The following is a 24,738-nucleotide window of genomic DNA, read 5'->3' as shown; positions in this document are numbered from 1 at the left end:
ACCCCTTACTTTGCAGTCTCCTGCTAATTAAAATCACCTGAGCCAAATGGGAGGCGTGCTGGTCCAAAAAAAGAGACAAGTACATGCTATGTGCAAAAAGAAAAAAAAGAGCATGAACCGCACATCCCAAAATCATACGTTGATCTGAAGCCGCTAAGCAAAAATTTAAATACTGAACATGAGGTTTTCAGTTTAACATTCTGATCAGACTGTATGAAGCCCACTGCCCCTTCACGGCAAACCTCGTAGTGGGTCCTAACGCCCTAACGGAGCGGAGCCGTGCGGCGACCACCGCCGCAGCGGCCATGCACCAGCAGGGCGGACGGCCTGTTGCCCCACAGCACCCATACTGCGAGACTGAGTCCCCAAGACTCCAGACCGTGCCCCCCACCAGCACAAAGCCACAGCAACAATGGCCGCCACACAGCACCAGCACCAAAATGAAGGGAGCATTTCAACTCACCTTCCTCCAGCTTAAACCAGCTTTAGATCAACGTATGATTTTGGGATGTGCGGTTCATGCTCTTTTTTTTTTTTTTTTCTTTTTGCACATGCCATAAATATGTTGATCCAACCCACAGTGTACAAGAAAAATCTGATTTGGCAATTGACCTCTCTGGTGGTTTGTCAGCTGATATAGTAAAGCTTGGTTCAAATATAAAGTATAATGGTAATAACTTCCTCTTGCCTTTTGCCATAAGCTTTTGATGCCAGTTCCCATTTGGCGTATGGCTGTGATTCACATTCACACCCTGACAACTTTGATCAAAGAAAGCTATTAATAATAATAATAATAATAATCTTTTTATATAGCGCTAACATATTCCGCAGCGCAGCGCTGTCCCCGATGGGGCTCACAATCTAAATTCCCTATCAGTATGTCTTTGGAATGTGGGTGGAAACCGGAGTACCCGGAGGAAACCCACGCAAATACGGAGAGAACATACAAACTCTTTGCAGATGTTGTCCTGGGTGGGATTAGAACCCAGGACTACAGCGCTGCAAGGCTGCAGTGCTAACCACTGCACCACCGTGCTGCCATTTAATGTTAAAAGTTCTCACCACATAGTTGTCAACTGCAATGGACTTTGTTCTATACTTATAGCCTTGCAAAGTTGATGCTACATGAAATGTCAAAAAATAGAGTTCTTTCCATTATTTTTTTTTCTTTCTCGCTTCATTGGGGGACACAGGTAACCATGGGTGTATGCTGCTGTCGCTAGGAGGCTGACACTATGCAAATAAAGAAGTAGTAACTCCTCCCTGGCAGTATACACCCTCCGACAGGCACCAGGCAACCCAATTTTTGCTTGGTGTCTGTAGGAGGAGGACCTGGATCTAACACCAGATCCGCATTTCTTTTACAGGGATTTGTGTGTTATTAATCATTTCCCCCTTTCTTTTTCAGATACTTTCTTCAGGGTAACAGGGTGCAGTTTTTCTCACCCTGTTTACCCCACTTTGAGCGACTGAGAGAGCAGTGTGGTTTCACCCTCATCGCACCCTCTTGGACCCGCTGGGCAGGACTTCGTCCCTTGTCACCCCTTCGGGTGTTCAGGGTGACCTCTTTATCTCGGTGGCCAGTCCTTGCCCTTTTCCCCTCCTCATCCCTCTCCTCGGAGTGGGCTGAGAGGAAGACGGCGGTCACTTCCAGTGACCCTCTCCCCCTGTTTAGGGGTTGACGCCGTCTTCTGCGCCGGAGCTCATGGCGCGGGAAGGAGGACTTCATTCCCAGGACCCTCTCCTCGAACAAGGGCTCCTGACGCATTCCTTGTCCTCAGGTAGGGGATCTTCAATCAACGCACCGGCCCCCCGATCTTTCAGGCCTATTTCACACGTCAGTGGCTCCGGTACGTGTGGTGACAGTTTTCTCACGTACCAGAGACACTGACTCGCGTAGACACATTAAAATCAATGTGTCTCTGCACATGTCAGCGTGTGTTCATGGACCGTGTGTCCGTTTGAAAAACACGGAGACATGTCAGTGTTCGTGGGAGCGCACGGATCATTGACTTTAATGGGTCCGTGTAAACACGTACCGCACACGGATGCTGTCCGTGTGCCGTGCAGGAGACAGCGCTACAGTAAGCGCTGTCCCCCCAGCGTGTGGTGCTGAAGCCGCCATTCATTTCTTCTCCCCAGCAGCGTTCGCTGGAAAGAAGGAATGAAAAATCAGTTTTTTTTTTTTTATTATTTTTGTGTTTTAAAATAAAGATCTTTGTCACCTGCCGCCTCCCACCCCCTGTGCTCCCACCTGCTGGCATTAAAATACTCACCCAGCTCCCTCGATGCTTCCTCTCAGCGTCGCAGCTTGTCCTGTATGAGCGGTCACGTGGTACCACTCATTACAGTGATGAATATGCGGCTCCACCCCTATGGGAGCTGGGTGAGTATTTTATTTCCAGCGGGCGGGCGCACAGGGGGTGGGAGGGGGGAGGTTACCGGGAACTTTATTTTAACCACAAAAAAAAAAACAATGATTTTTCATTCCTTCTCTCCAGCGAACGCTGCTGGGAAGAAGGAATGAATTCCGGCTTCAGCACCCAAAGCAGGGGACAGCGCTTACTGTAGCGCTGTCTCCTGCACGGTCTGTGTGGTACTCAGTCTGGACGTGTGAGACTGGCCTCAGGAGGACTCACTTCTGCTGCGGTGTCATTTAGTGAACAGGATTGTGGCACCTGTTAACCCGCGCCGCACCAATCAGTGCCGATCTTATCCTTTCGGCCACTAGTGCGGCAGGCATCCTTCATTATCCCCCATTCTCTTCTTTCAAAACTTGCGCCCATTTTTCAGGCGTGCGCGCGCCATTCTCTTTCTCCGGCGGCCTTTCGGCGCCCGGCTTGCCACGCCCCCCTGCGTCTTTGTCCTGCCCCGTGTCCCTGCGGGCATGTTTTCTCCGGAGTCCAGCACTCTCGGGGGCGTCTTTTTCTCTTGGGAGTTTCTCCTCCCTTCTGCTCTTTGACACGCCCACCTCCGTCGCGTTGTTCCCGCGCTCCACAGGCCGACTTCCGCTTCCTGCTGCCTTCTCCGTAGCATTGCGTGGGACACGAGGATCCCTGGGGGACACAGACTCCTGCGGCTGCCGCTGTCGCTGCTTTTTTGTCGGTAGGCTTGGCGTTACTGCCCTCTCGGGCTCTACTCCTCCCTGTAGTACTTCCCCGCTCCTGCAGTACGAGGTAATACCTCTACCTATGTCCGACCCCGCACCAGCCTTTTCCACTACGGTCATCCACTACGCCTGCGCTCACTGTAAGAAAAAGTGGGCCTCAGGTCAGCCTTCTCCTTTCTGCCCGTCCTGCGTTCCTCCTATCATGACCGGCCCTCAGGAAGCTCCTAGGTCTCAGGATGAGTGCACCCCCCCCTCCCCCGGAGTGGGCTGTTGCAATGTCTCAATCAGTGTCAGACCTGACTAAGGTGTCTGTCTCTGGTCCAGGCACTTGAACGTATCCCACTTCTCTCTAATGCCACCAGGGCCACGAACGCCTCACGGCGATTCCCTCGCACCTGTCCAAGACCCTCACAGAGACAGACCTGAGAAAAGAGACAGAAAAAGGACCCTATCTAGATCCACTTCCAGTTCCCCGGACCACACCGGGATACCCCTATCTGCCCGTTTCCCTTCCTCGCAGGCGGACCTCGGGTCTGACGTAACCTCTCAGTCGGAATCTGACTCGGATGAAGATCAGACTTCCGGAACACAGGATATGGTCGATAGCCTTATTTCGGCTATTATTCAGATGCTTGATCTTAAGGAGGACGAGGCAAGCTCTCAGGACGTCTCCGTTGCATTTAAACGGATTAAACGTCCCTGTAGGGTTTTTCCTAATTACAAGGAGTTTGACAACACTAGCTCTACACACTGGGAAAACCCTGGTAAGCGTTTCCCTGGCAGGAAACGGCTAGACGTTTTATACCCTTTTCACTCCGACCTTGTCAGTAAATGGTCCGAGTCTCCTAAAGTCGACCCGCCTGTGTCCAGACTATCTTCTCAGACGGTTTTGTCTATTCTGGACGCGGCTTCTCTTAAAGACCTCACGGACAGACAAATCGAAGCTTTAGCCAAATCGGCGTTTGACGCTTCTGGGGCCTCCTTCTGTCCTAGTTTCGCCTCTTCATGGGTAGCGAAAGCTGTGTCAACCTGGGCCAAAACCCTGCGCAGAGGCATTTTGACCTCTGCTCCTGCTGAGGAACTGTCTGATTTAGCGGTTCAGATTGCTCTTGCAGGTAAATATCTCATGAATGCCTCCCTTGATGCGGCGGCCTGCTCGGCTAGGGCTAACAGTAACATTGTGGCCATTCGCCGTGTCCTTTGGCTCAAAGCGTGGAATGCAGATCCTGCTTCTAAAAAATCCCTCACTGGTCTGCCCTTCCAGGGTTCTAGACTCTTCGGCACGCAGCTGTATCAAATGATCTCGGACGCTATGGGTGGTAAGAGTACCTCCTTACCCCAGTCCAAGCCTAAACGTTCCTTCAACAGGAGGGGCTCCCAGTCCTTTCGTCCCTTTCGGTCCTTTACCTCCTCAGGAAACCCCAATCAGGACCGCTCTTCCTCACAAGGAGACCGGAGGAAGCCTTCTTTCAGGCCTCCCCCGCGCTGGAGAGCTAAGAGCCACCCCTCAAAACCATCCGGATCTCGGGGCCACAGATTTGCTAATAAATGATGGGTCGCCCCCACCTGGAAATCCTTCCAGGGTGGGAGGCCGGCTTCTTCTGTTCTCAGAGGTGTTGCTATCGGTAGTCGACGACGCCTGGGTCAGGGAGATCGTCACTTCAGGCTACAAGATAGAATTTTCTTCGCTCCCCAGGAAGTCTTTTTCTGCTCTCTCGTCCTCCCAAACAGTCCTCCCATCTCCCAGGGTTTCTCCAGGCCGTCGATTCACTCCTCGCCTCAGGAGTCGTAGTTCCGGTTCCTTGTCATGAGCGGTTTTCAGGCTTTTACTCGAACCTGTTCGTGGTTCCAATTAAGGACGGCTCTCTCCGTCCAATTTTAGATCTCAAGAGGTTAAACCGCCATCTCCGGATTCGACACTTCAGAATGGTATCACTGCGCTCGGTGGTCGCGTCCATGGAACCCGGAGAGTTTCTGTGTTCCGTGGACATTCGGGATGCGTACCTACACGTTCCGATTTGTGTACAGCATCAGAGGTTTCTTCGGTTCGCGATCCAAGAACATCATTACCAGTTCACGGCTCTCCCCTTCGGACTGGCATCTGCTCCCAGGGTCTTTACGAAGGTCATGGCAACGGTCATGGCCATTCTACGTTCAAAGGGGATTCTGGTAATCCCATACCTCGACGACCTCTTGATCAAGGGTTTGTCCCGTCGGGATTGCAGCCAGAGCCTCCAGCTTACACTGGACATTCTTATTCACCTCGGCTGGATAATCAACTACCAGAAGTCCTCCTTGATTCCAACCCAACGTCTGGAGTTCCTGGGCATGGAATTCGACACCTCTCGGGCTCAGGTCTTCCTCCCCAAGGAGAAGTTACTTTCTCTTCGTCGGGGTGTCAGAGCGCTAAAGGGCCCGAACCCTCTGCCCCTCCGCCTCGCCATGAGGGTTCTGGGGAAAATGGTCACTTCTATGGAAGCTGTTCCCTAAGCTCAGTTCCACTCTCGTCCCCTCCAGCTGGCCCTTCTGACTGCCTGGGACAGGAACCCGCTTTCTCTGGACCGTCCGTTTCGCCTTTCTTCCGAGGTGAAGCAGTCTCTCTCTTGGTGGACGCTGTCCACCTCCATTCTGCGCAGGAGGTCATATCTCCCTCCCCGCTGGCAGGTGATCACCACCGACGCCAGCCTCCAGGGTTGGGGAGCGGTCTTTCTTCACCTCATGGCCCAGGGCCGCTGGACTGCTCGAGGAGCGTCTTCCTATCAACCTCTTGGAGATCAGAGCCATCTTCTTAGCCCTCATCCGCTGGGAATCTCTCCTCTCGGGAAAGCCTGTCTGCATTGTCGGACAACGCCACAGCCGTGGCTTACATAAACCATCAGGGAGGGACTCGCAGCAGGCAGGTTATGACGGAAGTGGCAAAGATTCTGCGTTGGGCGGAGAGCCACGTCCCCTCTCTATCAGCCGTCCACATCCCAGGGGTGGACAATTGGGAAGCCGACTTTCTAAGTCGCCAAGGCATCATCGCGGGTGAGTGGTCTCTCCTTCCCTCAAGTCTTCAGCCAGGTTTGTCAGCGGTGTGTCTTTCCAGACGTCGACTTAATGGCCTCCCGAGCAAACCACAAGGTTCCCCAGTACGTTTCCAGATCTCGGGACCCGATCGCCGTCAGATGCGACGCTCTCGTGATCTCGTGGGCCCAGTTCCAGATGCCCTATCTGTTCCCACCCCTCCCCTTGATCCCGAGGGTCGTCAAAAAGATCAAGTCGGAAGGGGCCCCGTGCTCTTGGTAGCTCCAGATTGGCCTCGCAGGGCCTGGTATGCGGAACTAGTGAACATGCTATCGGACGTTCCATGGAGACTACCGGATCTTCTTTCGCAGGGGCCCCTCTTCCACCCGAATTCTCGGTCTCTGAATTTAATGGTATGGCTGTTGAGGCCACGGTCCTGAAGGATGCAGGCTTTTCTCACAGCGTCATCCAGACTATGATAAGAGCGAGAAAACCGGCTTCCTCGCGTATCTATCACAGATGTTGGAAGGCCTTTTTCCAATGGTGCGAGGACAACAGTCTGTTTCCTATGACTTTTTCCCTTCCATCCCTTCTCAGTTTCCTTCAAGCGGGTCTCGATTCAGGACTTTCCCTTAGCACTTTGAAGGGTCAGATTTCCGCTCTGTCCATCCTTTTTCAAAGAGACCTAGCCTCCCTAAAGAGACCTTTATTCAGGGGGTCACTCATATAGCTCCCCTTTATCATCCTCCTGTCGAGGCTTGGGATCTCAACCTTGTGTTAGACGTCCTCCAGCGTGCGCCCTTTGAACCAATTCAGGACATTTCCTTCTTGCTTCTATCTTGGAAGGTAGCTGTCTTGGTCGCCATCACCTCCATTAGAAGAGTGTCGGAGCTGGCGGCATTATCCTGTCGTTCTCCCTTTCTAGTCCTGCACCAGGACAAGGTGGTTCTTAGACCGGTTCCTTCCTTCTTACCGAAGGTCGTCTCAGCCTTTCACATCAATGAGGACATTGTCCTCCCTTCCTTGTGCCCTTCCCCGGTTCATCCCTTGGAGAAATCCCTTCACAAGTTGGATGTGGTCAGGGCTATCCGGATTTATCTTTCCAGAACTGCTTCCTTTCGTCAGGCCGATCCTCTGTTCATCGTCTCGGAAGGTCGTCGAAAGGGGCTCCCCGCCTCCAAGTCCACAATTGCTCGTTGGATCCGTTCGGCGGTTCTGGAGGCATACCGTGTCCACGACAAAAGGCCTCCTTCGGGGGTGAAGGCTCACTACCCAGGCAGTGGGAGCTTGCTGGGCAGTTCGTCACCAAGCTTCGGCCTCGCAGGTTTGCAAGGCCGCAACGTGGTCATCCATTCACACCTTTGTAAAATTCTACAAGGTGCATACTCAGGCTTCTGCGGACGCGAGCATGGGTAGGAAGATACTGCAGGCGGTGGTTTCTCACCGGCCGACCTAACTCCTCTTTTTCTGCAGTATATCCCGCCCTAGGGACTGCTTTTGGACGTCACATGGTTACCTGTGTCCCCCAATGAAGCGAGAAAGAAAGAGGGATTTTTGGTTTTTACCGTAAAATCTTTCTTGTAGCCTTCATTGGGGGACACAGCACCCTCCCTTGAGTTGTACCGTGTTGGCCAACGTGCCGTTGTTGTGGGTTGGTACATAGGTTGAGTTTAATATTACTGGTTCCTACTACTGCTTTTGCACCAACTGAGTTGCCTGGTGCCTGTCGGAGGGTGTATACTGCTGGGGAGGAGCTATTTTTTCTTTATTTGCATAGTGTCAGCCTCCTAGCGACAGCAGCATACACCCATGGTTATCTGTGTCCCCCAATGAAGGCTCCAAGAAAGAGATTTTACGGTAAGAACCAAAAATCCTTCTTTTCTCTCCTCTCCATAGATAATATATTTCAATTTTTATGTCTCCTTCCAGATGCAAAACTTTAGCCCTTCACCAGGGTCACCAGCATACCCTAGTAGTCTTGGTCCACTGGAAAACAGTGGCTTGAGATCCCGGTATCGTTCATCACCATTTGCTTATAGTTCATCAGCTGGAAAGGATGACTGCATGACTGATCTAAAATTACTGGATACATTCATCCGCAGTGAAGAAGAAAAGCAACAGCGTTCTCAGCTGGGTATGAGCTTATTGAAGCACTTAAAGGGAACCTGTCAGTAGGATTGCGCACAGTAACCTATAGATGAGTATGCTGCTGCGCAGGTGCCACGGCTGGCGCCTGCCTGCAGAAGGTTTTATTATTTTTTTTTATTACAGTATGTACAGATATTCATTATGCAAACTAGGGTTCAGGTCTGTAAGGGATCAGTGACCTGTCAGCAGTCTGCATTATGAATACCTAATCAGAGCACCACATGAAGACCCCCACAGACCTCCCCAGAGCACGGGTATATCATTAACTCAAAACTGAACATAAAGATTAAAGAACAAACACAAGATGGATTTTATCACCCAAGATATCTTTGTAATCAGTATAACGGCGCCGACCTGACACTGTCTGTAGGTTACTGTGCACAATCCTGCTGACAGGTTCCCTTGAAATTGCGAAGTGTGTGTAATAAATAAATATATATAATTGTTGCTGTAGAAATAGAAAGTTTTCAGCATAACTTCCGTTTTTCCATAGTACAGGTAGTGTATAAGCCTTAGAAATTAAGATCTCATGGAATGATCAGTGTGTGTATATTCTGTGCCCTATGTCAAAACAATGTCCTTGTTGTCTACATAGTATGACCTAATAAAGAGTTTATTTAAAATTAAGCATAGTCTTGTACTATGGGGCACTTTTTATACATACACTCCAACTTTAGTTTGTAGTAGTACAGTGGCATGTATGTCTGGCCGCCCCTGGTCAAAATTACTGTTATTGTGAACAGTTAAGCATGTTGATGATGAAATGATCTCTAAAAGGGTTAAAATTAAAGATGACATATTTCCTTTATATTTTAAGGAAAAAAACCATTTTTCATTTTTTACATTTTAAAAATTAAAAATAGGAAAACGGGCCAATGCAGAAGTTTGGGCACCCTTATAGATGTGTGTGCTCAGATAACTTTGACCAAGGTTTAAGACCTTAGTCTGTTAGTTATAGATTGTTCACTATCCTCATTAGGAAAGGCCAGGGGATACAAATTTCCCAGCCTTCTCTAACCATGTGCCAAAAAACAGCCGCCATGGGCTCCTCTAAGCAGCTGCCTAACAATCTGAAAATGGTAGAGGCGCTCTTCCTGTCTTTGCAATGGACACCGCAGACCCTCACACAGCGCTCTTCCACACAGATCTCCCCTATCCAGATGACTGATGAAGGTCAGGTATTGACCTAAACGTCTTATTTTTCTGGAATTTCTACATTCAATAAATAAGTTCTTGGATATACCTATATGAGTGCCAAGTATTTCTACATCGCAGCTGACAAATTTGGTTATTTTACTTGTGCACCACCGGAATTCCAGAACTGCTGTGTTTTCCTAATTATTATCTTTAACTTTAGGCCTTTTAGAGATCATTTTAATTTTAAACTTGCTAAACTGATCACAATAAGAGTAATTTTGACCAGGGGTGCCCAAATCTTAGCATGCCACTGTATATGTTTACTGGCTGATACATATGGAACCCTGCATCTGAATAGTGCAGAACTGTTGTTTGTCCTATGGGAATTTTCTCTTCAATACCCTTTCTGAATGGAAATTTAGGGAGTCCAGAATCCAGCTCAACATCAAGCAGCCCAACCTTCTGGAATTATAGCCGCTCCATGGGAGATTATGCTCACACTCTCAGGAAATACCAATACCAGCTGGCATGCAGGTCTCCAGCTCCTTCTGCACACAAGGATGAGGCAGATCTTGGCTCCAAGCAAGCAGCAGAAGAGGTACAGTAACAAATGAGACATTTCCATAAATAGTGCTGTTTTTTTTCTTTTTTACTACATTCATTTAATATTATTCTTGATGGTTTATTATGCTAGAGGAGATGTTCTGAACAATCACACTGTAATAAATGTTTGTTTCCTCAAATGATTTCGTAGGTAAGAACTATCCTTTCTTTATAAACTTTCATACTCATGATTTCTATTGTTACACTTAAAAATTACGGTAGCTTGCAATTTACAACCACTCATGCAATTTGTAACCTTTAAAAGGGTATTCCCAAGTATCTCCAAGATACTATCCCAATATGTAGAAGGTATAATATTTGCAAATACCTCCAATAAGAAATGTAGTATAGGATTTTTTTGATTCGCTATGTCCTTCCTCTTGTGCAGGCATTGTAGAACCTCAGTTTACTATGGTTACGACCACTAACCATGGATACCTAAAGTCCAGCACTGCCTTCTCATGTGGACAGAGACCTAGAAAACCAGAAAAACCATACTACATCTCTAATTGGAGGCATTTGCCAATATTATTATTTTTACACCTACTGCATATTGGGAAAGGATTTGGAGGTGGAAATTCACTTTTAACCCCTTCGCGCCATCCGCTGTACTAATACGGCGCTGCCGGCACTGCATTTGTGCCAGCCGCAGTACTAGTACGGCGGACCGATAACCGCGGTCTCGCGCTGAGCGCCGCGGTGATCGGGTGCGGGTGTCAGCTGTATATGACAGCTGACACCCCGCAGCAATGCCCACGATCGGCGCTATCGCCGATCGCGGGCATTTAACCCCTCTGATGCCGCTGTTAATAATGACAGCGGCATAGAGGTGGATCGCGCAGGGACGGGGGCTCCCTGCGCTCTCCCACCGGAGCAACGCGATGAGATCGCGCTGCTCCGGTGACCTGGAAGGAGTCCCGGATCCAAGATGGCCGCGGGACTCCTTCCGGGTCATTTACTGACCTGGCTTGCCGGCGCCTGCTGAGAGTTCCTAATAGCAGGCGCCGGCAAGCCTCTGGAACGTGCCTGTCACATCGTTGATCTGACAGAGTGCTATGCACACTGACAGATCAACGATCTGATCTAAAACAGTGATGTCCCACCCTGGGACAATGGTAAAAAGTAAAAAAAAAAAGTACAATGTATAAAAAATAAAATAAAAAAATCCCCAAATAAAGAAAAAAAACCATTTCCCAGTAATTCCATTTATTTTTGTAAATAAAAAAACCAAAACAATAAAAGTACACATATTTGGTATCGCCTCGTCCGTAACGACCCGCTCTATAAAACTATCCCACTAGTTAACCCCTTCAGTGAACACCGCAAAAAATAAAAATAAAAAACAAGGCAAAAAACAACGCTTTATTATCATAAAGGCGAACAAAAAGTGGAATAACACACGATCAAAAAGACAGATGTAAATAACCATGGTACCATTGAAAACGTCATCTTGTCCCGCAAAAAAAAAGCCGCCATACAGCATCATCAACAGAAAAATAAAAATGTTATAGCTCTCAGAATAAAGCGATGCAAAAACTATTTTTTTATATAAAATAGTTTTTATTGTGTAAAAGCGCCAAAACATAAAAAAATTACATAAATGAGGTATCGCTGTAATCGTACTGACCTGAAGAATAAAGCTGCTTTATCAATTTTACCACACGTGGAAAGGTATAAACGCCCCCCCCCCCCTAAAAGAATTTCAGGAATTGCTGGTTTTTGTTCATTCCGCCTCCCAAAAATCGGAATAAAAAGCGATCAAAAAATGTCATGTGCCCGAAAATGGTACCAATAAAAACGGCAACTCGTCCCGCAAAAAACAAGATCTCACATGACTCTGTGGGCCAAAATATGGATAAATTATAGCTCTCAAAATGTGGTGATGCAAAAACTATTTTTTGTAATAAAAAGCGTCTTTTAGTGTGTGATGGCTGCCAACCATAAAAATCCGCAAAAAAAACGCTATAAAAGTAAATCAAACCCCCCTTCATCACTCCCTTAGTTAGGGAAAAATAATACAATTTTAAAAAATGTATATATTTCCATTTTCCCATTAGGGTTAGGGCTACGGTTAGGGCTAGAGTTAGGGCTAGGGTTAGGGTTGGGGTTAGGGCTGGGGTTAAGGTTGGGGTTAGGATTTCAGTTAGAATTGGGGGTTTCCACTGTTTAGGCACATCAGGGGCTCTCCAAACGCGACATGGCGTCAGATCTCAATTCCAGCCAATTCTGCTTTGAACAAGTAAAACAGTGCTCCTTCCCTTCCGAGTTCTCCTGTGCGCCCAAACAGTGGTCCCCCCCAACATATGGGGTATCAGCGTTCTCAGGACAAGTTGGACAACAACTTTTGGGGAAAATAAAAACGTGGGGCTAAAATATCATTTTCGTGGAAAAAATTTTTTTTTTTATTTTCACGGCTCTGCGTTATAAACTTGTTGGTTCAAAGTTCTCACAACACATCTAGATAAGTTCCTTGGGGGGTCTAGTTTCCAATATGGGGTCACTTGTGGGGGGTTTCTATTGTTTAGGTACATCAGGGGCTCTGCAAATGCAACATGACACCTGCAGACCAATCCATCTAAGTCTGCATTTCAAACGGCGCTCCTTCCCTTCCGAGCTCTGCCGTGCGCCCAAACAGTGGTTCCCCCCCCATGTGTGGGATATCAGCATACTCAGGACAAATTGGACAATAACTTTTGTGGTCCAATTTCTCCTGTTACCCTTGGGGAAAAAAAAATTGCGGGCTGAAACATCATTTTGTGGAAAGAAATTTTCACAGCGCTACATTCTAAGCTTTAGTGAAACAATTGGGGGTTAAAAGTGCTCACCACACATCTAGATAAGTTACTTAGGGGGTCTTCTTTCCAAAATGGGGTCCATTGTGGGGGGTTTCCACTGTTTAGGCATGTCAGCGGCTCTCCAAAGGCGACATGGGTTCCGATCTCAATTCCAGCCAATTTTGCATTGAAAAGTCAAACTGTGCTCCTTCCCTTCCGAGCTCTGCCATGCGCTCAAACAGTGGTTTATCCCCATATATGAAGTATCAGCGTACTCAGGACAAATTGCACAACAACTTTTGAGGTCCAATTTATCCTGTTACCCTTGGGAAAATAAAAAATTGGGGGCAAAAAGATCATTTTTTGTGAAAATTAATATGACATTTTTTTTTACATTATAAACTTCTGTGAAGCACTTGGAGGTTCAAAGTGCTCAACACACATCTAGATTAGTTCCTTAGAGGGTCTACTTTCCTAAATGGTGTCACTTGTGGGGGTTTCCACTGTTTAGGCACGTCAGGGGCTCTCCAATCGAGCCATGGGTTCCGATCTCAATTCCAGCAAATCTTGCATTGAAAAGTCAAATGGCGCTCCTTCCCTTCCGAGCTCTGCCATGTGCCCAATCAATGGTTTACCCAAACATGTGGGGTATCGGCGTACTCAGGACAAATTGTACAACGACTTTTGTGGTCCAATTTCTCCTGTTACCCTTGGTAAAATAAAACAAATTGGATCTGAAGTAAAAATTTTGTGAAAAAAAAGTTAAATGTTCAATTTTTTTTAAACATTCCAAAAATTCCTGTGAAGCACCTGAGGGGTTAATAAACTTTTTGAATGTGGTTTTGAGTACCTTGAGGGGTGCAGTTTTTAGAATGGTGTCACTTTTGGGCATTTTCTGTCATATAGACCCCTCAAAGTCACTTCAAGTGTGAGGTGGTCCGTAAAAAAAATGGTTTTGAAAATTTTGTTGCAAAAATGAGAAATCGCTGGTCAACTTTTAACCCTTATAACTCCCTAACAAAAAAAAAAAATTGTGTTTCCAAAATTGTGCTGATGTAAAGCAGACATGTGGGAAATGTTGTTTATTAACTATATTATGTGATATAACTCTCTAATTTAAGGGCATAAAAACTAAAAGTTTGAAAATTGCTAAATTTTCATAATTTTCTACAAATTTTAGTTTTTTTCACAAATAAATGCAAGTCTTATCGAAGAAGTTTTACCACTATCATGAAGTACAATATGTCACGAGAAAACAATGTCAGAATCACCAGGATCCGTTGAAGCGTTTCAGAGTTATGACCTCATAAAGTGACAGTGGTCAGAATTGTAAAAATTGGCCCTGTCACTTGGGTGAAAACAGGCTTCGGGGTGAAGGGGTTAAAGGGGTTGGCCACTACTTATTTTATTGATTGGTTAGCAAAATTTGATTGATGGGCGTTTGACACCCATCACCTCCTCCAATCAGCTTTTATTGGTGTTGGGAATTGGGTATTGGAATAGGGCTGTATCTGCAATACCTGGCCATGACAACTATAGTTTTGACAGCTGCTTTTTCTGCAACATACAAAAACTTCCTAAGTATAGGAGGCAATCAATAATAGTAATAAACCTATTTAGTAGAATAAATAACTTTCATTTTTCTTTGTAGATCTGGGCAAGAGTAACAATGAACCGTCAAATTTTGGATCACATGGATTCATGGACTGAAAAGCTCCGCAATGTATGTCATACTTTATTTGAAATCTGCCATTTCTACAAGAAAAAAAATATCTGTTCATTTTCCTATTTTTTTTTTTTTTTCTTTTAGTGGATAAATGAAACTATTTTGGTTCCATTGGTTGAAGAGATGGAAACGGTTAACATGCAGATGAGAAGGCTTGGGTGTCCTGAGCTGCAAATAGGAGGTAAATAATTTGAATCATTGAGTGCTGTTAATATATGTATATTATAGAAGAATGGTATAAGTATTCTCCAGTGCTTTTGAAATAGAGATTATTTAAAAGTGACTGGACAGCTGGTTAATGGTGCCCAAGCCACTGCAAGCATGAATCGGCCACTGGCCCTTTCATTTCAAACAGGTGTGTATGCTGCAGTGTTGCAGAGAAAACATAGAAGCTGCTGTGGACCAGCCACTGAAGCTAGTCACACTATTGGCCTCCCGCGACTTTTAGATGTATGTTTTCTGAAATGTGGCAGTAGCTCAGAGCTTAGAGAATTGGGAGTACCTTTTTAAATGTACCGTATATACTCTCTTATAAGCCGAGATTTTCAGCCCACTTTTTTGAGCTAAAAGTGACCCTCTCGGCGTATACTCGAGTCAGTGTCGTCGTGGGGTCGGCGGGTGAGGGGGAGCAGCGTCTGTCACATACTCGCCTGCTTCTGGCGTGGTCCCTGCATGTCCCATGGTCTCCGGGCAGCTCTTCCTGTGTTCAGTGGTTACGTGGTACCGCTCATTACAGTAATGAATATGCACGCATATTCATTACTGTAATGAGCGGTACGTAACCGCTGAACACAGGAAGATGCCGCCGGCTCCCGGAGACCATCTGACAGTGAGACGCTGCCAGGGACCGTGCCGGGAGCAGATGAGTATATGAGGGGAGGTGAGCATTGCACGATAGTCACCTTCCTCGTTCCACCGCTGTGCGCTGCTCTATCTTCCGTCCTCTGGCTGTGACTGTTCAGGTCTGAGGGCGTGATGACGCGATTACTGAGCGCCGCCCTCTGCCTGAACAGTCTGTGCAGAGGATGGAAGACAGAGCAGCGCGCAGCGATGGAACGAGGAAGGTGATTATCGCAAGTGGCGGGGGCCTGAGCGAAGAGAGGGGAGTATGTGATTTTTTTATTTTTTATTTTAATCGCAGCAACAGCTAATGGGGAAAATGTGTGGAGCATCTTATGGGGCCACAATGTATGGAGCATTGTATGGGGCCATAATGTGTGGAGCGTCTCATGGGGCCACAATGTATGGAGCATTGTATGGGGCCATAATGTGTGGAGCATCTTATGGGGCCATAATGTGTATAGCATCTTATGGGGCCATAATGTATGGAGCATCTTATGGTGCCATAATGTGTGGAGCATCTTATGGTGCCATAATGTGTGGAGCATCTTATGGTGCCATAATGTGTGGAGCATCTCATGGGGCCACAATGTGTGGAGCATCTCATGGGGCCATAATGTGTGGAGCATCTCATGGGGCCATAATGTGTGGAGCATCTCATGGGGCCATAATGTGTGGAGCATCTTATGGGGCCATAATGTGTGGAGCATCTTATGGGGCCACAGTGTGTGGAGCATTTCATGGGGCCATAATGTATGGAGCATCTCATGGGGCCATAATGTGTGGAGCATCTTATGGGGCCATAATGTGTGGAGCATCTCATGGGGCCATAATGTGTGGAGCATCTCATGGGGCCATAATGTGTGGAGCATCTCATGGGGCCATAATGTGTGGAGCATCTCATGGGGCCATAATGTGTGGAGCATCTCATGGGGCCATATTGTGTGGAGCATCTTAAGGGGCCATAATGTGTGGAGCATCTTATGGGGCCATAATGTGTGGAGCATCTTATTGGGGCCATAATGTGTGGAGCATCTTATGGGGCCATCAACCTTTATGCACCATTGTACGGGGAAAATGTTTCTATGGAGCATCTTATGGGGCCATTATTAACCTTTGTGCAGCATTATATGGGGTATATTTTAATATGGAGCATCTTATGGGGCTCATCATGAACTGTATGGAGCATTATATGGGGCTCCTGATTCAATATGGATATTCAAAAACACTTAACCTACTGATGTCTCAATTAATTTTACTTTTATTGGTATCTATTTTTATTTTTGATATTTACCGGTAGCTGCTGCATTTTCCACCCTAGGCTTATACTCGAGTCAATACGTTTTCCCAGATTTTTGTGGCAAAATTAGGGGGGTCGGCTTATACTCGGGTTGGCTTATACTCGAGTATATACGGTATATTACTAATAATGTGTGGTCATAAAAATAACAAAAAAATGGAGATATGCTTGTTTCCATTATTTCTACACCAGTATGACCCGATATCATAAAAAAGAAGCATAAGACAGTGACATAAAAATGAAGCTCCATGTATCATGATTAAAAAAAAAGATTTAACCCCTTTCCGACGTTGAACGTAATATGCCCACGTCGGAATCCCTCCCTTTGATGTGGGCTCCGACACTGAGCCCACACCTTTCCTGGCACATGTCAGCTGTTTTGTACCTCTAACAGCTGCAGGTGGAATCGCGGTCCACCCACGGCTGTTAATCCATTAAATGCTGCAATCAGTCTCTGACAGCAGCACTTAACTCCGCGCTTCAGTGAAGCATGCTGGAAAACCCACCCACATCGGATTATGGCAGCTTATAGTCTCCTATGGAGACTATTGAAGCATGCAAAAAGTAAAAAACTAAATGTTTGTAAAAATATTAATAACAGAAAAATATAAGTTCAAATCAACCCCCCCCCCCAATCAAAATAAAACAAAAAAATCAAACATACACATAATTGGTATTGACGCATTCAGAATCGCCCGATTTATTAATATAAAAAAAGAATTCACCTGATCGCTAAGCAGCATAACGAGAAAAAAAGTTAAAACGCCAGAATTACATTTTTGGTCCCTGCTGCATTGCAATAAAATGCAATAACTGGCGATGAAAAGATAATATCTGCACCAAAATGGTATCAATAAAAACGTCCTCTCAGCGCACAAAAGATAAGCTCTCACCCAACCCCAGATCACGAAAAGTGGAGACGCAACAGGTCTCGGAAAATGGGGTTTTTATTTTTTTATATATATACACCTTTTCACCACTTAAATTAAAAAGAACTTAGACATGTTTGTTGTCTGTGAACTCGTAATTACTTGGAGAATCATAATGGCTGGTCAGTTTTAGCATTTAGTGAACATGGTATAGTAAAAAAAAAAAAACAAACGGTGGAATTGCACTTTTTTTGCAATTTTACTGCACTTGGATTTTTTTCCCGTTTTCCAGTACACGATATGTTAAAACCATTGGTGGTGTTCAAAAGTACAACTTGTCCCTCAAAAAACAAGCCCTCACATGGCCATTTTAACCAAAAAATAATAGTTATAGCTCTGGGAAGAAGAGGAGCAAAAAACGAAAACGCATTAATGGAAAATGGCCCGGGATTAAAGGGATATTCCCAGTTCCAAGATCATATCCCAAAATAATAGTAGGTGCAATAATATTAGAAATATACCGTATATTTGAGTATAAGCCAACCCGAGTATAAGCTGAGACCCGTAATGTTGCCACAAAAAACTGGGAAAACTTAATGACCCGAGTATAAGCCTAGGGTGGGAAATGCAGCAGCTACTGGTAAATTTCAAAAATAAAAATAGATACCAAGAAAAGTAAAATTGAGACATCCGTAGGTTGTGTTTTTGAATATCCATATTGTATCAGAAGCCCCATATAATGCTCCATACAAAATACGCCCCATATAATGCTCCATAAAGTTCATGATGGGCCCCATAAGATGCTCCATAATAAAATATGCCCCATATAATGCTTAAAGTTTGATGGGCCCCATAAGATGCTCCATACAAAAATATGCCCTATATAATGCTGCATAAAGGTTGATTATGGCTCCATAAGATGCCTCATAGAAAATGTCCCCATATAATGCTGCATAAAGGTTGATTGTGGTCCCATAAGATGCTCCATAGAAACATTTGCCCCATATGCTGCTGCTGTGATTAAAAAAAAAAAAAAGACATACTCACCACTTGTCCTGAGCAGGCGGGGACATCGGCTCTTGTGATATTCACCTGTCCCCGTTCCACCACCGTGGGCCGCTCTGTCTTCCGTCTCTCTGCAGTGACTGTTCAGGCAGAGGGCGGCGAGCACACTTAACACATCTTCGCGCCCTACGACCTGAACGTCACAGGCAGATGACGCGGAAGACACAGCGGTGCGCTGCGATGGAACGAGGACAGGTGAATATCGCAGTTCTCACCCTCCCCTGTTATACTCACCCTCCCGGCGCGTTCCCTACTTCTCCGATGAGATGGTCTGACGCTGGCAGCTTGTTCCTGCGTTCAGCTTTCACTGTTACCGCTCATTAACTCCTTTACCCCAAGGGTGGTTTGCACGTTAATGACCGGGCTAATTTTTACCTTTCTGACCACAGTCCATTTTAGGTTAGAACTCTGGAACGCTTGAATGGATCCCGGTGATTCTGACATTGTTTTCTCGTGACATATTGTACTTCATGATAGTGGTAAAATTTCTTTGATATTACTTGCGTTTATTTGTGAAAAAAATGGAAATTTGGCGAAAATGTAGAAAATTTTGCAATTTTCCAACTTTGAATTTTCATGCCCTTAAATCACAGAGATATCTTACATAAAATACTTAATATGTAACATTTCCCATATGTCTACTTTACATCAGCACAATTTTGGAACCAAAATTTTTTTTTTTGTTAGGGAATTGTAAGGCCATGTTCACACTGCGTTTTTTACTGCAGAACCGCAGCGGTTCTGCCGCTGCGGTTCCGCAGCTGTTTTCCATGCAGGGTACATTACAATGTACCCCTATGGAAAACAGGAACCACTGTGCACACGGTCCTGAATTTCCCTTAAAAAGCCGCGATGAATCGGTGCGGGAAAAAAGAAGGAGCATGTCACTTCTTTGCCCGAAACTGCAGCGGTTCTGCACCCATAGACCTCCATTGTGAGGTCAAACCCGCAGTAAAACCCGCAGATCAAAAATATATCTGCGGGTTTTATTGCGGTTTGTGGTGCAGAACCGCTGCAGCCGGAAGTGCGGGGAAGCGGCCGGAAGTGCGTGGGCGGAAGTGCTTGGGCGGAGAGACATGGAGGCATACCGTCGCATGGGGATCGTGATTGATTTGGTATATGTGTGTGTGTGTGTGTGTGTGTGTGTGTGTGCGTGCGTGTGTGTCCCCATGCGACGCTAGTGCCACCATTGTGCTAAGTCGCCGTATGGGACTACTACTCCCATCCGGTATTAGGATGGGAGAGTTGTCCCTGTGTCCGGCGACTTAGCACAATTGTAAAGTTACACAAAACACCTACACACAATACACATACATGACACACAGTACAGTACATACAACACATAACATAGAGTATATACTCACCAACAGCACACTTGTAGGCGAAGCCCTCGATCCTCCAGGAAAAAATCACAAAATAAAAAATCAAATTCATACTCCCTGTCCGCAGAATCCATAAAACAAGTGTCCCACGCCGATCGGCTGCTCTCCGGCGATACACTGCCAGGAGCGAAGCTCCTAGCAGTGTATCGCGTACCGGAGTTCAATGACTCCGGCGTCTCGGTTAACAGCAGTACAGCTGCGTTGAACTTTCCCACGCAGCACTGCCGTTAAGCGAGAGTGCCGGGGTCAACGACCGCCGGTAAACTCGCTCGCGCATGCGCAGTGACACACCGACAGGAACTATGGCTCCTGTCAGTGTGTTGCTGCAGCCGTGGAGAGCAGACATATCTCTGGATGTGTCTGTTCTCCATGGAAAATCTTCGTGGGATACGTGGCACTTAAATACGTGGCAATTAAATACGTGACACGTGGCACTTATACGTGATACGTGTCACTTAAATACGTGGCACTGAAATACGTGATACGTGGCACTTTGATACGTGGCACGTGTCACTTAAATACGTGATACGTGGCACTTTGATACGTGGCACGTGGCACTGAAATACGTGATACGTGGCACTTTGATACGTGGCACGTGTCACTTAAATACGTGGCACGTGTCACTTAAATACGTGATACGTGGCACTTTGATACGTGGCACTGAAATACGTGATACGTGGCACTTTGATACGTGGCACGTGTCACTTAAATACGTGGCACGTGTCACTTAAATACGTGGCACGTGGCACTGAACTACGTGATACGTGGCACTTTGATACGTGGCACGTCACTTAAATACGTGGCACGTGGCACTTAAATACGTGGCACTGAAATACGTGATATGTGGCACTGAAATACGTGATATGTGGCACTTAAATACGTGGCACTTAAATACGTGGCACGTGGCACTGAAATACGTGGCACTGAAATACGTGGCACTGAAATACGTGGCACTGAAATACGTGGCACTGAAATACGTGGCACTGAAATACGTGGCACTGAAATACGTGGCACTGAAATACGTGGCACTGAAATACGTGGCACTGAAATACGTGGCACTGAAATACGTGGCACTGAAATACGTGGCACTGAAATACGTGGCACTGAAATACGTGGCACTGAAATACGTGGCACTGAAATACGTGGCACTGAAATACGTGGCACTGAAATACGTGATACGTGGCACTGAAATATGTGGCACTGACATACGTGGCACTTAAATACGTGATACGTGGCACTGAAATATGTGGCACTGAAATACGTGGCACGTAAATATGTGGCACTGAAATACGTGGCACTTAAATACGTGATACGTGGCACTTAAATACGTGGCACTTAGGCTATGTTCACATTTGCGTTGTGCGCCGCAGCGTCGGCGCCGCAACACACAACGCAAACCAAAACGCAGCAAAACGCATGCACAACGCTGCGTTTTGCGCCGCATGCGTCCTTTTTTTGATTGATATTGGACGCAGCAAAAATGCAACTTTCTGCGCCCGGATGCGTGCGCTGCAGTGACGCATGCGGCGCAAAACGCAAGTGCGACGCATGTCCATGCGCCCCCATGTTAGATATAGGGGCACATGACGCATGCGGCGACGCTGCGGCGCAGACCGCAAATGTGAACGTAGACTTAAATAGCTGGATAGAGCTGGATCCGCGGGCTGTGATCTGGCCTACGCTCAGCACTCTGCGGAGCGCTGTCATTCAAAACACGTCCACTCATTTTGGTGTTTAGTCCCAAAATGGAGGATGGAAGAAGAAAAGGGTTGGACAAGGAAATGACATCATTTCTTTTTTTTTTTTCCCCCACTGCAGTTAAAGCTTTATTTGTGTCAAACACAGACAATCTGCAGAGAAAACTGCATAAAAAACCGCACTAAAAACCGCATCAAAAACCGCATCAAAAACGCACCAAAAACGCACCAAAAACGCACCTGCGTTTTCTGCCAAGAGCTGCGGTTTTTGTCCTGAAAAAAAAGGATTGAAATCAGGATCGTGTGAACATACCCTAAGGGTTAAAAATTGACCAGCGATTTCTCATTTTTACAACACCATTTTTTTTTTTTTTTTAGGGACCACATCTCATTTGAAGTCACTTTGAGGGGTCTATATGATAGAAAATAACAAAAAGTGACACCATTCTAAAAGCTGCACCCCTCAAGGTGCTCAAAACCACATTTAAGTTTATTAACCCTTTAGGTGCTTTACAGGAATTTTTGGAATGTTTTAAAAAATGAACATTTAACTTTTTTTCACAAAAAAAAATAGGAGAAATTGGGCCCCAAAAGTGGTTGTACAATTTGTCCTGAGTACGACGATACCCCATATGTGGGGGTAAAACACTGTTTGGGCGCATGGCAGAGCTCGGAAGGGAAGGAGCGCCTTTTGACTTTCTCTATCGCCTCATTGGGGGACACAGCAACCATGGGTGTATGCTGCTGCCACTAGGAGGCTGACACTATGCACATAATAATTTAGCTTCTCCTCTGCAGTGTACACCCCACCGACTGGCATTATGAGCTTCAGTTTAGCTTAGTGTCAGTAGGAGGTGGACACGGGTCTTTCAGTAGACCCTTATCTACCTCAATGTGCGTCGTGGTTTTTTTTTTTTTTTTTTTTTCAGGTATTCCGGAGGGATACAGTGTGAAGTCACAACTGTAATCCCACATTACGGACTAGGAGTTCGGCGTGTACTGCCACCCCGTATCCTCATAAATCTGACAGCAGGACCAAGACCCCAAGCACACCAGCGTGCTCAGAAAACCAGTCCTGGCTGTAACTGCAAACTTCCCTCAGGTCAGTCCTCTCCCCTCTGTCAGGCCTGCAGCAACCCCACTATGCCCACCGTCCAGGATCCCCCGGCTGCCCCCGCTTGAGAGTGACGCCCCCACTCCAGTTTGGGCTTCTTCTGTCACAATCGGTAGCGGACCTAACACGGGTGTCACAGGCCCTTGTGTCCGTGCTTGATAGGTTACCCCTACAGGCTCCCGCAGTAGCCAGCAGGTCGCAGGAAGCCCCGTCCGAGCCTTCCACTATGGGCCGCAAAAGATCCAGACAGGAAGGCTGGTCTGAGTCCTCTTCCCGTTCCATCTCGCCTCACGGTCCTTCTCTGCCGTCGACTTCCCCCCGGTCCTCCTCCCCCGAGTCAGGCGAGGCGTTCTCTGACGCTCCTTCGGAGGATAATGTGGAGCTGGACTCGAACCAAATCGCTAGCATGAGGGATTCGGTTCAGAATCTCATTGGAGAGATCAATCAGACCTGTGGCACCAAAGATTCCTCTACGGAACTCGCGGAGCAGGCAGTTTCGTTTAGACGGTCCAAACAAGGTGAATTTGATGTGCTTATGGCCAGAGAATGGGAGAATCCGATCAGACGTTTTCAAAGAGGAAAGCGCCATGGCGTCTTATATCCCTTTACTCCGGATGTCATCGCCAACTGAACTACTTTGCCCTCTGTGGATCTTCAAGTCTCTAGACTTTACACCAACACAGTCCTTCCGCTGTCTGGAGGCGCGTCTCTGAAAGATTCCAACGACAGGATTATTGAATCCTTTGCGAAGTCGGCTTTCGAAGCGGCCGTGTCTTCCCTATGCCCGGCCTTTGCTTCCACCTGGGTTTCGAAGTCTGTATCCGAATGGACCAATCAACTCCGTCTTGGCATTCTGGCTGGAGCTCCACCAGAGCAGCTGGTGGAACTTACCACCCAGATTTCTCATACGGGGGAATATTTGGTTTCCGCTTCCCTGGACGCCGCGTCTTGTGCTGCTCAGGCGTCCAGTAATGTTGCCATACGTCGCACCGTTTGGCTCAAGGCCTGGCAAGCGGATCTATCCTCAAAAAAGTCCCTTACCAGCCTGCCTGCCTTTTCAAGGATCACATATTTTAGGTTCCAAGCTGGACCAAATTATTAAGGACGCCACAGGGGGCACAAGCTCCCTTCTTCCCCAGTCTAAACCTCGCCGTCCTCCTCCTAGGCGGCAATTTCGGTCCTTTCGTCGTTTCGATTCCTTTTCCCAACAGCAGAGGCCACAGGCACGTCAAGAGAAGAAGGTATCCTTTAGACCAGAGGTGTCAAACTGCATTCCTCGAGGGCCGCCAACAGGTCATGTTTTCAGGATTTCCTTAGCATTCCACAAGGTGCTGGAATCATTCTGTGCAGGTGATTAAATTATCACCTGTGCAATACAAGGAAATCCTGAAAACATGACCTGTTGGCGGCCCTCGAGGAATGCAGTTTGACACCTCTGCTTTAGACCCACGGCTTCCTGGCGTTCTCGCTACTCCCAAGGTAGATCCTCCAGGTCTGGGCCTGGAAGACCCACCTCGGCATGACTCACGACAAGACCTTAGCCCACATCCCAAGCTGGGTGGCCGTCTTCTCTTCTTCAGAGACGTCTGGATCTCCTCAGTGGAGGATGCTTTGGTCAGTCAAGTTGTATCCTCAGGATACAAAATAGAGTTCCTTTTCACGGCCCTGGTGTCGTTTCTTTGAATCACGACCTCCAAGAGATCCTGCTCTAGTTCCAGGTTTCTTCGCAGCCATCGCTTCTCTCCTCAAATCCGGGATAATCGTTCCCGTCCCAGAAAAAGAACGGTTCACAGGTTTCTATTCAAATCTTTTTGTGGTACCGAAAAAAAACGGCAAGGTTCGTCCCATTCTGGATCTCAAAGTAATTGCTTCCATGGAGGCTCATGAATTTGTGTTCCATAGATATTCAGGATGCCTACCTCCATGTCCCGATATTCCCGGGACATAACCGATTCCTGTGCTTTGCGG

The 24,738-nt window shown here is 46.7% G+C and overlaps 1 protein-coding gene across 4 annotated transcripts in view; it reads left to right on the top strand.

The window, feature by feature from the left end:
• The window catches only part of TMEM209 (transmembrane protein 209), a 107,285-nt gene that overhangs the window by 20,519 nt on the left and 62,028 nt on the right, over positions 1-24,738 (top strand). For all 4 annotated transcript variants that reach the window (XM_077264431.1, XM_077264433.1, XM_077264434.1 and 1 more), the window contains 4 exons: positions 8,045-8,249; positions 9,823-9,998; positions 14,429-14,500; positions 14,588-14,684. In XM_077264431.1, the coding sequence (XP_077120546.1) occupies positions 8,045-8,249; positions 9,823-9,998; positions 14,429-14,500; positions 14,588-14,684 (550 nt within the window). The remainder of the gene's footprint in view (positions 1-8,044; positions 8,250-9,822; positions 9,999-14,428; positions 14,501-14,587; positions 14,685-24,738) is intronic.

Source organism: Ranitomeya variabilis, chromosome 5 (genome assembly GCF_051348905.1).
Source record: "Ranitomeya variabilis isolate aRanVar5 chromosome 5, aRanVar5.hap1, whole genome shotgun sequence".
Taxonomy (NCBI): Eukaryota; Metazoa; Chordata; class Amphibia; order Anura; family Dendrobatidae; genus Ranitomeya; species Ranitomeya variabilis.
The sequence above is the reverse complement of the archived record's forward strand: the minus strand, read 5'-3'. Positions and strand labels throughout refer to the sequence as shown.